The following is a 17,400-nucleotide window of genomic DNA, read 5'->3' as shown; positions in this document are numbered from 1 at the left end:
CACACCTGAGACTCACTAAGCACTCACTCAGACCTACTCAGATCTCTCTAACCCTTTCCTGCAGGGCTTTATCACATCACAAAAACCTGTGGCTTCCAGGCACATGGAAAACCTGAATCCAAAATGGAACAGACTGCAACACAATCATACTACAATCTGTTTCAAACACAACATCCAGAGCAGGTTTTCCCTACCACTGTCTTGGACACCAACATGTCCAAGACTAACATTTACTTTTATTATCAGGCTGCATTACAGTCACAGCTACGCCCATGACTGCCAGGCACCTCTATGGCCTTCATACACCCCTTTGCATATCCTGGGGAGACTATACAGCAACCCCTACCTGTGACATCGAGCACTGCTTCCCATTGCAATCCCAGCTATGCCTGGGACCGCAATGCATTAGCATAGCCTTAATACGCCTCTGTGCATATCCTGGGGGAAACACATAGCGCCCCCTAGCTGTAACAGGGGTCATTGCCTCACATCATATATAAGAATGCTGTAATGTGACGTCATCAGAACCGCTCACCTCTCCAGTAAGCCGGAAGAGGATCTCTAAGGTGAGGTGTAATATCCTCTCCACCATCTTGTCTCTGTCCATATCCATCCTTGATGAGTAAATCAGGAAAATTCTCTTATGTACAAGGTCTTCACTGCGAAGATCCAAGGATCCGATATTGTAGAGACCTGAAAGAGAAGATGAGCCGATGTAACATCATAAAAATCCTGCGTAATAATACAATTACTGGAGATAATAAGGGAAACACATGAGGAGATTTATTATTTTACAGTATTTAGTTTTCTTCTTTACATCTACTAATAAAACCTATATAGTTAAGCCCAGAGACAACAAGCAGTTTCTCACTCGAGTCGGCAGCTGAATACGTTTCACATAAACTCATCATCAGTCCATATGAATGTTTCCTCAAATTACTGTGGGAACGTTATACTGTGTGGAGGCCCCGTACTATGAGTGTAATAAACGTTTCCTTGGTTCCCGTCTTTCAGTTGGGTCGTTTGTATGTATCAGCGAAAAAAGAAAAAAAAAAACAATGCGATTCTTATAAGGCGGCAACACAAAACCCCCTAAATATAAAAATTTTATACCAACCCTACAATTTGTGACTCTACAGGGTAAATCTCTCTCTCACCATTGGAATAGAGCAGATACTATGAAGCTAAAGTGACTAAACAAACTTTCTGTCACCTCCATAAAGGGGCATCTTTCCGTGTTTGTCAGAACTGTCCGAGAATTATTAGAGGCGATAGTTTCCCCCCAATTAGAAGGAACACATGTGGATATTGGTTGGGGTCTTTACCTGCTACAGTCCTGGTGTGGAGCCTCCACCTGCAGAGCCACACTCCACACAGAATATTGGAGCCTCCAGCATCGACCTCCACCAGCAGAGCCGCACACCACACAGAGAATAATGGAGCCTCCAGCATCGACCTCCACCCGCAGAGCCGCACTCCACATAGAGAATAATGGCGCCTCCGGCACCAACCTCCACCCACAGAGCCGCACTCCACATTGAGAATAATGGAGCCTCCAGCACCGACCTCCACCAGCAGAGCCACACTACACAGACAATAATGGAGCCTCCAGCATCGACTTCCACCAGCAGTCGCACTCCACAGAGAATAATGGAGCCTGCAGCACCGACCTGTGTCCTCACTCCCTGCTGTATACATTGTGCGGCCCCTCAGGCCTCTCCTCACACCGAGTCCTGTGTCCTCTCTCTCTGCTGTATACATTGTGCGGCCCCTCAGTCCTCTCCTCACACCGAGTCCTGTGTCCTCTCTCTCTGCTGTATACATTGTGCGGCCCCTCAGTCCTCTCCTCACACCGAGTCCTGTGTCCTCTCTCTCTGCTGTATACATTGTGCGGCCCCTCAGTCCTCTCCTCACACCGAGTCCTGTGTCCTCTCTCTCTGCTGTATACATTGTGCGGCCCCTCAGTCCTCTCCTCACACCGAGTCCTGTGTCCTCTCTCTCTGCTGTATACATTGTGCGGCCCCTCAGTCCTCTCCTCACACCGAGTCCTGTGTCCTCTCTCTCTGCTGTATACAGTGTGCGGCCCCTCACTCCTCTCCTCACACCGAGTCCTGTGTCCTCTCTCTCTCTGCTGTATACAGTGTGCGGCCCCTCACTCCTCTCCTCACACCGAGTCCTGTGTCCTCTCTCTCTCTGCTGTATACATTGTGCGGCCCCTCACTCCTCTCCTCACACCGAGTCCTGTGTCCTCTCTCTGCTGTATACATTGTGCGGCCCCTCAGTCCTCTCCTCACACCGAGTCCTGTGTCCTCTCTCCCTGCTGTATACATTGTGCGGCCCCTCAGTCCTCTCCTCACACCGAGTCCTGTGTCCTCTCTCCCTGCTGTATACAGTGTGCGGCCCCTCACTCCTCTCCTCACACCGAGTCCTGTGTCCTCTCTCTCTGCTGTATACATTGTGCGGCCCCTCACTCCTCTCCTCACACCGAGTCCTGTGTCCTCTCTCCCTGCTGTATACATTGTGTGGCCCCTCAGTCCTCTCCTCACACCGAGTCCTGTGTCCTCTCTCCCTGCTGTATACAGTGTGCGGCCCCTCAGTCCTCCCCTCACACCGAGTCCTGTGTCCTCTCTCCCTGCTGTATACATTGTGCGGCCCCTCACTCCTCTCCTCACACCGAGTCCTGTGTCCTCTCTCCCTGCTGTATACATTGTGCGGCCCCTCAGTCCTCCCCTCACACCGAGTCCTGTGTCCTCTCTCCCTGCTGTATACATTGTGCGGCCCCTCAGTCCTCCCCTCACACCGAGTCCTGTGTCCTCTCTCCCTGCTGTATACAGTGTGCGGCCCCTCAGTCCTCTCCTCACACCGAGTCCTGTGTCCTCTCTCCCTGCTGTATACATTGTGCGGCCCCTCACTCCTCTCCTCACACCGAGTCCTGTGTCCTCTCTCCCTGCTGTATACATTGTGCGGCCCCTCACTCCTCTCCTCACACCGAGTCCTGTGTCCTCTCTCCCTGCTGTATACAGTGTGCAGCCCCTCAGTCCTCTTCTCACACCGAGCCCTGTGTCCTCTCTCCCTGCTGTATACAGTGTGCGGCCTCTCAATAGTCTACTCACCAGCAGCTTCAGCACAACAAAATATGCTAGGTAGAGACGAGAATGGAGTTGATTTTTTGATGTCACCGGAAAGGGCGGAGCCTAGACGGCATGCTAGACTGTATGGGCTCTTTCCATGTGTGATGTCATTTCCGGGGGCGGGTTCTGAAAGCAAAGGCAGGAAGAGAAGTCTCCATTACTATACTGACGTCAGGCCCATGTGAAGAGAAAATGTCACAGGAAGGGGAGGAGTATTTTCCTCCACTGTGACTGCAAACTTGCCACCAGGAAGCCGCATTGTGCTGAAGCTGCAGAGAGTAAGAGACTACACTGAGGTATTTTGGGGGCACAGATAAGTGGCTGTTCCTGCAAGGAGGGGGGGCTGCATGTTACAGGGTCACACAGGGAACAGGGGACTTAATAGTTGTAGGGTTGGGGTCTCTATGAGGAGGGAGAGGGCTCTGTTATATGTATGGGGCTGGGGTCTGTGTGAGGAGGGAGAGGGCTCTGTTATATGTATGGGCCTGGGGTCTCTATGAGGAGGGAGAGGGCTCTGTTATATGTATGGGGCTGGAGTCTGTGTGAGGGAGGAGAGGGCTCTGTTATATGTATGGGGCTGGGGTCTGTGTGAGGAGGGAGAGGGCTCTGTTATATGTATGGGGCTGGGGTCTGTGTGAGGAACGAGAGGGCTCTGTTATATGTATGGGCCTGGGGTCTGTGTGAGGAAGGAGAGGGCTCTGTTATATGTATGGGGCTGGGGTCTCTATGAGGAGGGAGAGGGCTCTGTTATATGTATGGGGCTGGAGTCTGTGTGAGGTAGGAGAGGGCTCTGTTATATGTATGGGCCTGGAGTCTGTGTGAGGGAGGAGAGGGCTCTGTTATATGTATGGGGCTGGGGTCTCTATGAGGAGGGAGAGGGCTCTGTTATATGTATGGGGCTGGAGTCTGTGTGAGGTAGGAGAGGGCTCTGTTATATGTATGGGGCTGGAGTCTGTGTGAGGGAGGAGAGGACTCTGTTATATGTATGGGGCTGGAGTCTGTGTGAGGGAGGAGAGGGCTCTGTTATATGTATGGGTCTGGAGTCTGTGTGAGGAGGGAGAGGGCTCTGTTATATGTATGGGGCTGGAGTCTGTGTGAGGAGGGAGAGGGCTCTGTTATATGTATGGGCCTGGAGTCTGTGTGAGGAAGGAGAGGGCTCTGTTATATGTATGGGCCTGGGGTCTGTGTGAGGAAGGAGAGGGCTCTGTTATATGTATGGGGCTGGAGTCTGTGTGAGGAACGAGAGGGCTCTGTTATATGTATGGGGCTGGGGTCTGTGTGAGGGAGGAGAGGGCTCTGTTATATGTATGGGGCTGGAGTCTGTGTGAGGGAGGAGAGGGCTCTGTTATATGTATGGGCCTGGAGTCTGTGTGAGGGAGGAGAGGGCTCTGTTATATGTATGGGGCTGGAGTCTGTGTGAGGAAGGAGAGGGCTCTGTTATATGTATGGGGCTGGAGTTTGTGTGAGGAAGGAGAGGGCTCTGTTATATGTATGGGGCTGGAGTCTGTGTGAGGAAGGAGAGGGCTCTGTTATATGTATGGGGCTGGAGTCTGTGTGAGGGAGGAGAGGGCTCTGTTATATGTATGGGGCTGGAGTCTGTGTGAGGAAGGAGAGGGCTCTGTTATATGTATGGGGCTGGGGTCTGTGTGAGGAGGGAGAGGGCTCTGTTATATGTATGGGCCTGGAGTCTGTGTGAGGAAGGAGAGGGCTCTGTTATATGTATGGGCCTGGAGTCTGTGTGAGGGAGGAGAGGGCTCTGTTATATGTATGGGCCTGGAGTCTGTGTGAGGAGGGAGAGGGCTCTGTTATATGTATGGGCCTGGAGTCTGTGTGAGGAAGGAGAGGGCTCTGTTATATGTATGGGCCTGGGGTCTGTGTGAGGAAGGAGAGGGCTCTGTTATATGTATGGGGCTGGAGTCTGTGTGAGGAAAGAGCGGGCTCTGTTATATGTATGGGCCTGGGGTCTGTGTGAGGGAGGAGAGGGCTCTGTTATATGTATGGGCCTGGGGTCTGTGTGAGGGAGGAGAGGGCTCTGTTATATGTATGGGCCTGGAGTCTCTGTGAGGAAAGAGCGGGCTCTGTTATATGTATGGGCCTGGGGTCTGTGTGAGGAGGGAGAGGGCTCTGTTATATGTATGGGGCTGGAGTCTGTGTGAGGAAGGAGAGGGCTCTGTTATATGTATGGGCCTGGAGTCTGTGTGAGGGAGGAGAGGGCTCTGTTATATGTATGGGGCTGGAGTCTGTGTGAGGAAGGAGAGGGCTCTGTTATATGTATGGGCCTGGAGTCTGTGAGGAAGGAGAGGGCTCTGTTATATGTATGGGCCTGGAGTCTGTGTGAGGGAGGAGAGGGCTCTGTTATATGTATGGGGCTGGAGTCTGTGTGAGGAAGGAGAGGGCTCTGTTATATGTATGGGGCTGGAGTCTGTGTGAGGATGGAGAGGGCTCTGTTATATGTATGGGCCTGGAGTCTGTGTGAGGAACAGGGCTGTGGAGTCGGTAGAAATGTACAGACTCCAGCTTTAAAAAAAAAATGTATTAATATTTGATAATTGAACTTTCATATGAATTTTATAAATGTTACTCAAATATATATGTTCTATCAAACTATGAACAACAGTGATAAGCAGTTCTGCTGGAGATCGAGACATTTCTTACTTCTTGTGTGTCACTGTTCTCCACTGCCCTTATCTAATCTTATACTTGGTTAACCTCATGCTGCCCCAACCCTACTTACAATGTATGAAACTGAAAGTAAAAATGTGTTGCAAATTCTTAGTAGTAAAGAAACAGCTAAGTAAAGATAAAGAAGCTCTGTTTGACATAGCAGTAAGGATGAAAGGGTTGCAGAACAGTCAGGAGGAACAAGAAGAATTTGGTCGTCCTGCCACATCTTCACCCTCATCAACTGATGAAGAATTTAATTTCGAAAAATATTTGGATCACAAGGACCGTGCAAAGCGTTCCTGCATAGAAGGGTCATCCCCATCAAGGAACACAGCCAGTACATTTCAGCAGAATTTTTCATGTGCACTAAAAGAAATTGAGAAATTTGACCGTTCATCAAAAATAACAGTGCAACAAGCGATTCCTCTGTATCCTGACATTGTCAGAGATGTTGCCCGAGTGGTTACTGCTTTGCCACCAACACAAGTTAGTGTAGAGAGGTTGTTCTCTGCTCTCAAAATAATTAGATCAGATTTGAGGGCATCCATGAAGGCGGATCTGACAGAGGCAATACTTTTTCTGAGGACAAATTTATAGATTTCTTCTTATTAACTGCATAAAAGTGTTTATTGCATATTTACTTACAGTTTAGAAAAGTTTATAAAAGTTATTTGCTATATTCTAATTGTATTCTAATAAATGTAGTTTTTGCTCTAAGTGGTCTGATTACTTATATGATGGTGAGAAACTGAATAAGCACAATGTTTAATATTTTACAACAGTAAATTTGTTGTTATGAATTGGCCATTTATGAAGGAGTTGGAGCCTGATAAAATCCAGGAGTCGGAGTCTCAACTGTGGCTTACCGACTCCACAGCCCTGGTGAGGAAGGAGAGGGCTCTGTTATATGTATGGGCCTGGAGCCTGTGTGAGGAAGGAGAGGGCTCTGTTATATGTATGGGCCTGGAGCCTTTGTGAGGAAGGAGAGGGCTCTGTTATATGTATGGGCCTGGGGTCTGTGTGAGGAAGGAGAGGGCTCTGTTATATGTATGGGCCTGGAGTCTGTGTGAGGATGGAGAGGGCTCTGTTATATGTATGGGCCTGGAGTCTGTGTGAGGATGGAGAGGGCTCTGTTATATGTATGGGCCTGGAGTCTGTGTGAGGATGGAGAGGGCTCTGTTATATGTATGGGCCTGGAGTCTGTGTGAGGATGGAGAGGGCTCTGTTATATGTATGGGCCTGGAGTCTGTGTGAGGGAGGAGAGGGCTCTGTTATATGTATGGGCCTGGAGTCTGTGTGAGGGAGGAGAGGCCTCTGTTATATGTATGTATCTGGAGTCTGTGTGAGGAAGGAGAGGGCTCTGTTATATGTATGGGCCTGGAGTCTGTGTGAGGAAGGAGAGGGCTCTCTTATTGTATTGGACTGGGAGTTTGCCTGGGGATGAGGGAGTGCTATTAGTAGAGTGGAGCTGAGAGTCTGTATGTTTAAGGAATGGGTCCTGTTACTTGCGTGTGGCTGTTTCTTGATGGTCTGCATTGGGAACAATGGGTTCCTGTAAGGCTACTTTCACACTAGCGTCGGCCGACGTACGTCGCAATGCGTCGTTTTGGCGAAAAAACGCATTCTGCAAAGTTGCCCACAGGATGCGTTTTTTTCTCCATAGACTTGCATTAGCGTCGCATTGCGACATATGGCCACACGTCGCATCCGTCGTGCGACGGATGCGCCGTGTTTTGGCTGCCGCGATGCACACAAAAACGTTACATGTAACTTTTTTTGCGCGTCGTGTCCGCCATTTTTGACCGCGCATGCACGGCCGAAACTCCGCCCCCTCCTCCTTGGACATTACAATGGGGCAGCTGATGCGTTAAAAAACTGCATCCGCTGCCCCCGTTTGCAAAACTTTCACAACATGCGATGGTACGTCGGGACGACGCAGTGCGACGGCCGACGCTAGTGTGAAAGTAGCCTTACTTGCGTAGGGCTTGGAGGCTCCAAACTACGTAAAAAAAAAAATGTCTCTATGTAAAGTGGTATATCTACTCTACTCAAATTTAGCTTTGTGTCCATAGGAGTCAGACACGACTTGTATCGAGTCTTCTGCATGATTTTTTTTCTACATTATTCTAGGTACTGTGCATTTCTCCCTCAATTTTCCCTCTCACCCATGACAGTACACATGAAAGAGTACCATCTCCCCCTATTAATGGACAGGATGCCCCAAGCATAAAATAAGCCAAATAGAGTCCTATCAGATTAATTGAACACAGCTGGACTCCAATGAAGGAGTAGAACCATCTCAAGAAGGATCACAAGAAAATGGACAGTATGTGACTTAAATATGAGTGTCTGAGCAATGGGTCTGAATACTTAAGACCATGTGTTATTTCAGTTTTTCTTTTTTAATAAATTTGCAAAAATTTCTACATTTCTTTTTTTTGTCAGTCAAGATGTGGTGCAAAGTGTACATTAATGAGAAAAGAGAGAACTTTTTTGAATTTACCAAGTGGCTGCTATGAAGCTAACAGTGAAAAATTTAGAGGTCTGAATACTTTACGTATCCACAGTATGTACAGTATGGGTGTTATGGCTTTTGCCTGGTAAGCCAGCCAACTTGGGGCTTGTAGATCTGTTTTCACTAAAGTCTCAAAGCTTCCCTACCCTTTTACTAGTAATATTGCTCATATTAGTAAGGATGGCTTCCGGACAATGCCCTCGGTCTGTGGTGACTATTAAATACAGTCCAATGGGTAGCTGGTGAGTTCAACAGATTCTAGTCAATCCCTCATACTTAGATATTAAATGCAGACCAGTTCAATGTGCTATCCATGTGGCCCTCTTGGTAAGGGGCGTAAACGGTGGTGCTAATCAGAATGCCAATTTAAGTTCAGTTGATCTTCCCAGTCTGGGATCATAAGATGGACTACAGCGCTAAGCATTTAAGCTGATAAACATCTACAGCTCAGTTTACCCACCTAGTTGGAGGTGCAAGATGGACATGGCTGCATTAAGCTTAAAAAAAAACCACCGTAAGTCCAGTTAACGCTCCTAGCTGGAGTTTCCAAATGGTCTTCTGGACGCTAAGTGATTAAACTCTCAATTCCCCAATCTACTCCTCCTGATATGGAGTGGTAAGATTAACTTGATTGTGCCAAGTCAAATGGCACTGTTCCGGTCTGCTCTCGTAACGGAGGCGCAGGTAGGGAGGCTGATAAACTAATAATTGACCCTATCTACACTCCTGGTATGGTAAGATAAACTTGATTGTACCAATTTGGGCAGCACTATACTGGTCTGCCCTCCTAATGGAGGTGTGAGTTGGACTCACCGGTAGGTGGACTGATAAACCAACAATGGCTCCAATCTACCTCCATGATTAGGAGTGGTAAGATGAATTGATTGTGCCAAGTCGAGCAGCATTATACCGATGTGCCTTCCTAACGGAGGTGCAAGTTTGACTCGCCGGTATTGGGGGCAGATAAATCGCCAATTGCTTCAATCTACTCTCCTGGTTTGGAGTGGTAAGGTAAGCTTGGTTGTGCCAAGTCAGGCGGCACTATACCTGTCTACACTTCTAATTGAGGGACGAGCTGGACTTGCCGGTATGGGACTGATAAACCAACAATATCCCAGTCCATCCCCCTAATAAAAGAAGTTGCATGACAGACATGGTTATATGGGATCTGGTAAAAATGGTTCAAGACCAGTGTATCTTCCCGGTTAAAGTGGGAAAATGGACTGACTGGAAATTAAGACAGTGGAACCATTATACCCAATAATTATTTTTGGGATTGAAGTCATAAACTGGTGAATTCAACTAAGTGGTGAATTGGTTAAATATCCAGAATGTGTGCTCTTGGAGTGATGAGATGTTTTTGCAACCTCCTTGTCATTCTGGGATGCCCAAGCTGCACTTGATGGCATGGAGTTGGGTAGATATTGAACAATTATGTGATCATTGACATTAGAAGGGTTTCTTACAGGCCAGATTTTGGCAATAAGGGGGGGGGGGGCTTCAATGGAAAATGTCAACAATATTTTGGTAGAAACCCCAAGCCTTGTTAAAGGGAATCTGTCACCTATTTTTTCAAGTATCAGCTGCTGGCATCGCCATCAGGGGCTTATCTACAGCATTCTGTAATCCTGTAGATAAGCCCCTGATGTAACCTGAAAGATAAGAAAAATGAGTTATATTATACTCACCCAGGGGCGGTCCGGTTTGGGTCCGATGGGTGTCGCGGTCCAGTCCGGCGCCTCCCATCTTCTAATGGTGACATCCTCTTCTTTGTTTCCAGTCGTGGCTTCTGCACAGGGCACTGCTCTCCCCTGTTGAGGGCAGAAAAAAGCAAAAATTGAGCTTAGTTTGAGTTGGTACACATGCAGCATATAAATGCATATTCACATGGCCAAAAAGCATACAAAAGACAAAATGGAAAAAAAACCCTGCTATAATTAAATAAGTAAAAAAGCAAAAGTGCATTTAAATCATACAGAGTTCTTAGTAATACTGTATTTGATCAAACATAGCATAAAAGCCATCCCATCATCGACAAGGTGACTCTGTGGTCGGGGCGGTCTTACACTGTCTAGTATTAATAACCTTATGTGTCAAAGTTGATGTCTGTGTGAATAAGAGCAGACAAGGACTGGGTCCCAACCACTGGACACCAGTCAGGGGAAGCCTTTATATACAATTTCCAGCTCAGGAGAGGGAGGCCACACCCCAGCTTGCACAGAATTCAAAAATACAAAGAAAAAACACAAAAATTGAGCTTGGTTTGAGTTGGTATACATGCAGCATATAAATGCATGTTCACATGGCCAAAAAGCATACAAAACCTACAAAAGACAAAATGAAAAAAAACCCTGCTATAATTAAATACAGTTGGTCCATATATATTTGGACAGAGACAACATTTTTCTAATTTTGGTCCTAGACATTACCACAATGAATTTTAAAAAAAACAATTCAGATGCAGCTGAAGTTCAGAATTTCAGCTTTCATTTGAGGGTATCCACATTAAAATTGGATGAAGGGTTTAGGAGTTTCAGTTCCTTAACATGTGCCACCCTGTTTTTAAAGGGACCAAAAGTAATTGGACAGATTAAATAATTGTAAATAAAATGTTCATTTCTAGTACTTGTTTGAAAACCCTTTGTTGGCAATGACTGCCTGAAGTCTTGAACTCATGGACATCACCAGACGCTGTGTTTCCTCTTTTTTGATGTTCTGCCAGGCCTTCACTGTGGTGGTTTTCAGTTGCTGTTTGTCTGTGGGCCTTTCTGTCTGAAGTTTAGTCTTTAACAAGTGAAATGCATGCTCAGTTGGGTTGAGATCACGTGACTGACTTGGCCATTCAAGAATATTCCACTTCTTTGCTTTAATAAACTCCTGGGTTGCTTTGGTCGTCGTTTCATACTACAGATGGACAATGACCCAAAACATAAAGCCAATCAGTTTGGCTGGATCTGAGCACACAGTATGGCTCTGAATACCTCAGAATCCATTCGGCTGATTCTGTCCTGTGTCACATCATCAATAAACACTAGTGACCCAGTGCCACTGGCAGCCATGCATGCCCAAGCCATCACACTGCCTCCGCCGTGTTTTACAGATGATGTGGTATGCTTTGGATCATGAACTGTACCACGCCTTTGCCATACTTTTCTCTTTCCATCATTCTGGTAGAGGTTGATCTTGGTTTCATCTGTCCAAAGAATGTTCTTCCTGAACTGTGCTGGCTTTTTTAGATGTTTTTTAGCAAAGTCCAGTCTAGCCTTTTGATTCTTGATGCTTATGAGTGGCTTGCACCGTGCAGTGAACCCTCTGTATTTACTTTCATGCAGTCTTCTCTTTATGGTAGATTTGGATATTGATGCGCCTACCTCCTGGAGAGTGTTGTTCACTTGGTTGGCTGTTGTGAAGGGGTTTCTCTTCACCATGGAGATTATTCTGCGATCATCAACCACTGTTGTCTTCCGTGGGCGCCCAGGTCGCATTGATGAGTTCACCAGTGCTTTCTTTCTTTCCCAGGATGTACCAAACTGTAGATTTTGCCAATCCTAATGTAGCAATTTCTCGGATGAGTTTTTTCTGTTTTTGCAGCTTAAGGATGGCTTGTTTCACCTGCATGGAGAGCTCCTTTGACCGCATGTTTCCTTCACAGCAAAACCTTCCAAATGCAAGCACCACACCTTAAATCGACTCCAGGCTTTTTATCTGCTTAATTGAGAATGATATAACGAAGGAATTTCCACACCTGTTCATGAAATAGCCTTGGAGTCAATTGTCCAATTACTTTTGGTCCCTTTAAAACCAGGGTGGCACATGTTAAGGAGCTGAAACTCCTAAACCCTTCATTCAATTTTAATGTGGATACCCTCAAATGAAAGCTGAAAGTCTGAACTTCAACTGCATCTGAATTGTTTTGTTTAAAATTCATTGTGCTAATGTCTAGAACCAAAATTAGAAAAATGTCTCTGTCCAGATATATACGGACCTAACTGTAAGTAAAAAAGCAAAAGTGCATTTAAATCATAGAGTTCTTAGTAATACTGTGTTTGATCAAACATAGCATAAAAGCCGTCCCACCATCGACAAGGTGGTCGGGGCGATCTGACACTGTCTAGTATTAATAACCTTATGTGTCAAAGTTGACGTCTGTGTGAATAAGGGCAGACAAGGACCGGGTCCCAACCACTGGACACCAGTCAGGGGAAGCCTTTAAATACAATTTCCAGCTCAGGAGAGGGAGGCCACACCCCAGCTTGCACAGAATGCAAAAATACAAAGAAAAAACACAAAAATTGAGCTTGGTTTGAGTTGGTATAAATGCATGTTCACATGGCCAAAAAGCATACAAAACCTACAAAAGGCAAAATGAAAAAAAAAAACCCTGCTATAATTAAATAAGTAAAAAGCATTTTTTCATTTTGCCTGTTGAGGGTAGAGCTGAGTCCTGCAGTGCGCGGGCTCCAGACCTCTCCCGGCGCCTGCGCTCTGCACTTGAGCTGCAACTTGAGCTCTGACAACATGCCAAAAATCCACCCTGTGACCAAAGCCTGGATTATCAAGTGGCTGAAGACCAGATCCACTGCAGAGGTGGCTGGCACCTTTAATGTGTTTCAGCGTCAAGTACAAAGAATTAAAAAAAGATGCGAAGAGACTGGAGATGTTTGACAAGCCCAGGTCCAGCAGACCCCGCAAGACAACTACTCAGGAGGAACGTTTGTTGGTTAGAAAATCCAAAGCAAGTCCCTCTTCCACTGCAGCAGAGCTCCAACATGCCTGGTCACCTTAAGTCCCTGTGTCAACTAGAAAAGTTTGTAGGATTCTGTCTCGAAATAGCCTCCATGGTCGAATCAGTGCCCAGAAGCCAGCACTAAACAAAAGGCAAATAAAAAACCGTGTGGCATTTGGAAAGTCCCACAGCCTGCTCAACAGATGGATGCTGGAAAAGTGGCAGAAGGTGGATTTCTTTGATGAATCTTCAGTAGAATTACACCACAACCACTGCAAATACTGCAGGAGACCTACTGGAGCCCATATAGATCCAAAATACACCCATAAAACAGATGCATTTGGTGGTGGAAACCCCGGACCATGATCTTATGTTCAGTATGGGGGTGTGTGAAACATTTGCAAGGTGGAAGGCAATATCAATAGCCTAAAATATCAGCTAATGAGGTAGCTAATACTTCTTGATATTTTAGGCTATTGATATTCCAAATCATAAAAGGGCTCAAATTCTGCAGCAGGATGGTGCTCCATCTCATACATCCATCTCTACAACAAAGTTCCTCCAGGCAAAAAAGATCAAGGTGCTCAAGGACTGGCCAGCCCAGTCACCAGACATGAACATCATTGAGCATGTTTGGGGTAGGATGGAAGAGGAAGCTTGGAAGACAAAACCAAAGAATCTAGATGAACTCTGGGAGGCATGTAAGACTGCATTCTTTGCTATTCCTGATGACTTCGTTAATAAATTGTATGAATCATTGTTGAACTGCATGGATGCAGTCCTTCAAGCTCATGGAAGTAGCGCAAAATATTAAATATGACTCTAATAGCTCCACAACTTCATTCACCAATGTTATGCAACATATATTTGTATCTTAAGTTAATTATTTGTTTAAATATCTGTTTAAATATCACATTACTTTCTGTGGCCGACAAAACTTTTGTCTTGCCAAAATCTGATCATTCTGTGTCCAATAAATGTTCAATATTTCTGCATTGATGCCAATTTAGTTTCTTAACCTAAACCATATTTCACAGGGTTTCAGCTTTCAAAAGAATAATTTATACAACCAGTGGATGAATTTAACATCAGGTTATAACCTTTAATTTACATAACATGGATAAGCGACATAACTTCTGTCAGGGAGTGTAGTGTGCTAGGAGCACACTATTAGTAACTAAAAATAAAATTTTTTACTCTGCACAACCTCTGCACACAGCTGAGTTTCAGTGGCACAAAATTAAAAGGTGAAATATGGCGTGAATTAATCATGTTACAGCAGAAAAAATTGTTTCAGTGTCGATGAGGCCTGTATGACAAAGAAGATCTGCTCCAAAAAATTTCAAAGTGAGATGTCCCCTATTGTATGACATTAGTAACAGAAGAATTTGTTTGGGCCTGTCGATAAGGCCTGTATAACATTGAGTGGATGCTCAAAACAATTTCAAAGTGACATCCCTTACTGTATGATGTTAGTAACAGAAGAATTTGTTTGGGTAGGAATGGGAACATACAACAGGATCAATATCAGGGCAGCTATGGGAAGTATGAGATCCAGGATTCAACCTACAACTATTACTCATCTACCCAACACCATTTACCAGAGAGCATTTTATGCTCATCAAAAGATAGCTTGAGACATGCATCTGTTACACCTAGGTATAAAAGATGCCCGTGAGAAATTGGATGCCAAAGAAGCACATAATCAAGTAGATAGGCTCAAAACAATTTCAAACTCAGATCTCGCCTAATGTATCACGTTTGTAAAAAAAAAAAAAAAAAAAAATGAACATGCAACAGCTCTGCACACAGAACAATCTCAACGCCACTAAATGAGAAGGTTTGCTATAGCGGGCTGTATTACGTTTATCAACAGAAAAAAATATATATTTTAATGTGCTTGAGGTCTGCAGACAGCTTCATATCACCGCCACAAAATGACAATGTGGGATACGGAGGGCTGTATCACATTCAGCAACAGAAAAAATTATAATTTGTTTTTAATGTGCGTTACGTCTGCAGACAGCTTCATATCACCACATCACTAAATGACAAGGTGGGATACAGGAGGCTGTTTCATATTTAGCAATTGAAAAAATATTATTTAGAATGCTATACTCATGCATGGAGCACAATAGAAGCAGTGCACAACACACTTGTAGGACATGCACCCTGCTGGCTTTGTCTGTGAACCTCAGTATTGGCCCCCTCAATAAAAAAAATTCCGGAAGGTAAATTTTACAGCTACACTGGACACTAGCTACACTATTTGACTGATAATACAAAATCTCAATGGCAAAAATCATAATAAAGGTGGTAGTCGGAAAAATATCACCATCACCACCTAGCATTAGCAGCAGGCCCCCGGAAGAAGCCCTCGTGAAACGCGCGTTGGGGCACAGCATGCAGAGTCTCCTGACAGTCATGGGTAAGAAATAGTGATTGGTGTTACAACCTGTGAGGAACTGAAATACTTTCCCAGCACAGATGACTAGTTACCTCAAGTTATGTTGTATTTACATGCAATGACCTTATCTGGTCGGGGAATATGTGCCTTTCTTTCTCTCGGCAGGGGGGCCACTTGGGTTCACACCACTCCAGACTGGCCGGAGACTTCACTGGCTGTGAATTCATTGTACATTGGTTAAGGGGTTGGGCGTAGAGTTGAGAGACTTGATGGGGGAGTGCAGTTGTGTCTGGGGATCTGAAGCGAAAAGAGCAGAGTTAAGGCCGCTCCTGGAACCCATGAATGGACTATCGAACTTGGAACTAAGTTCTCGGGCTTCGGTCATGAGATCTATATTCCCCTAGGAATTATCCCATGGACTATTTTTACTGACTTGTTGCTGATCCCGTGGACTGGGGGCATTACATTGGGGTCATCTACCTGGACTTACTGAAATGCTTGTATGGATACAAATAAAACTTGTTGCATCGTTAATCTGCCTAGGTGATTACTAACTTCCACAACTCTAGATCTTCACAAGTGGTGGCAGCAGTGGGATCACCTATCTCTGAACAGCGTAACAGAGAAAGTTACTGATGGTGACTTGGCAGAAGAGATGGCAGACTCCATCTACAAGAGACTCAAGTAGGAGCAGCTGAGAGCCCTGTGCTCTGGGAGAGAGCTGGAGTGGTCGATGGCGGACAACCGGATGGCCCTAATTCAACGCTTGGATGAGTGGGATCGAGAACACCCACAGGAGGAGATCATTCCAGATGTAGAAGAGGACAGCCCAGTGGAGGGACAACAGCCGCGGGTAATCATTCCGATGGCAGAGGATCGATTGACCGAGTTGGGGCGGGTGCTGGCTGCGCTAGGAGAGCGGGCTACAGAAAGAGAACGGATGGCTGTGATAAGCAAATATCTGGGTGTCCATGTAGCCATAACCCCACCACCCTCTGCGCAGATGACAGTGGATAACGGGAGAGAGGGACCCGCATCTTTGAGGTACCGGGACATACCACAGTTTAATGAAGACACCACGGGTATTGATGACCATCTTCGATTATTTGAGAACCTCTGCCTGCTTCATGAGGTGTCCATTGAGTACTGGCCGAGATTTTTGAGTATTGGCCTGACCGGGAAAGCCAGAGAAGCTTTTAATAACGTCTTCTGGGGATCAGAGGTGTTATGCTACCATTCGCAGCGCATTACTGGAGAGGTATGCCGTCACACCTGAAACCTACCAGAGGAAGTTTCGGGAGACTGAAAAGCCCAATGCACATACGCATCTGGAGTTTGCCAACACATTACGTACAGAATGTGCTCGGTGGATCGAAGGACTGGGAGCTCGGGAAACTGAACATGTCTTGGATATATTCATGCGGGAGCAATTTATGTCCAAGCTCCCACGTGACAAAGGAATGGGTGGTGGATAGAAAACCATGGAGTCTGGAGGAGGCTGCAAGATTGGCTGATGATTGGTCTGCCAATCGTCCAGGGTGGTGTGGGAGAAGAGCTCCGGCAAGTCGGGAACAGGGGCTTCCCGAGAGGCCAGCGAGACCCATGGTCCAGCGAGAGGAGGAACTGCGAGGATTTCATACTCTATAAAGAGGGGGAGGTCTCCAAAAACCCCAAGTACGGCCAGCATCAGGGCGAGGGGGATTAAGCTGCCATAGCTGTGGACGCATGGGACACTTCGCCAGGGAAAGCCGGGCCCATTCGGGTCCACGTCATCAGCATTTCCAACCTGTGAACAGTGTACTGCAATGGGGCTGGAATGCTGTGAGCGAGAAAAGGGGGGGAGGTCCCCCAAAACCCCAAGTACGGCCCACATCAGGGCGAGGTGGATTAAGCTGCCATAACTGCGGACGCAGGGGACACTTCGCCAGGGAATGCCGGGCACATTCGAGTCCACGTA

At 46.2% G+C, this 17,400-nt stretch overlaps 2 protein-coding genes across 4 annotated transcripts in view; one reads left to right on the top strand and one right to left on the bottom strand.

Annotated features, from left to right (window-relative positions):
• Positions 1-3,259, bottom strand: part of LOC141047235 (uncharacterized) — a 376,268-nt gene extending 373,009 nt beyond the window's left edge. Inside the window, exons 1-2 of one of the 2 annotated variants that reach the window (XM_073542214.1) lie at positions 3,114-3,259; positions 536-693 (exon numbers count right to left, since the gene is read on the bottom strand). In XM_073542214.1, coding sequence (XP_073398315.1) covers positions 536-613 — 78 coding nt within the window. In that variant the 5' untranslated portion in view covers positions 614-693; positions 3,114-3,259. The remainder of the gene's footprint in view (positions 1-535; positions 694-3,113) is intronic. The other variant, XM_073542217.1, reaches the window with a different exon arrangement.
• An 11-nt stretch (positions 3,260-3,270) lies between these two features.
• LOC141047249 (uncharacterized) overlaps positions 3,271-17,400 on the top strand; it is a 53,811-nt gene continuing 39,681 nt past the window's right edge. The window contains exon 1 of one of the 2 annotated variants that reach the window (XM_073542247.1): positions 3,271-3,427. The gene's annotated coding sequence lies outside the window, so the exon portion shown is untranslated. The remainder of the gene's footprint in view (positions 3,428-17,400) is intronic. The other variant, XM_073542248.1, reaches the window with a different exon arrangement.

The sequence above is a fragment of the Dendrobates tinctorius genome, unplaced genomic scaffold (assembly GCF_039654945.1).
Source record: "Dendrobates tinctorius isolate UK_male_01 unplaced genomic scaffold, ASM3965494v1 ptg000126l, whole genome shotgun sequence".
Classification (NCBI taxonomy): domain Eukaryota; kingdom Metazoa; phylum Chordata; class Amphibia; order Anura; family Dendrobatidae; genus Dendrobates; species Dendrobates tinctorius.
This window is presented reverse-complemented; position numbering and strand designations above follow the sequence as displayed.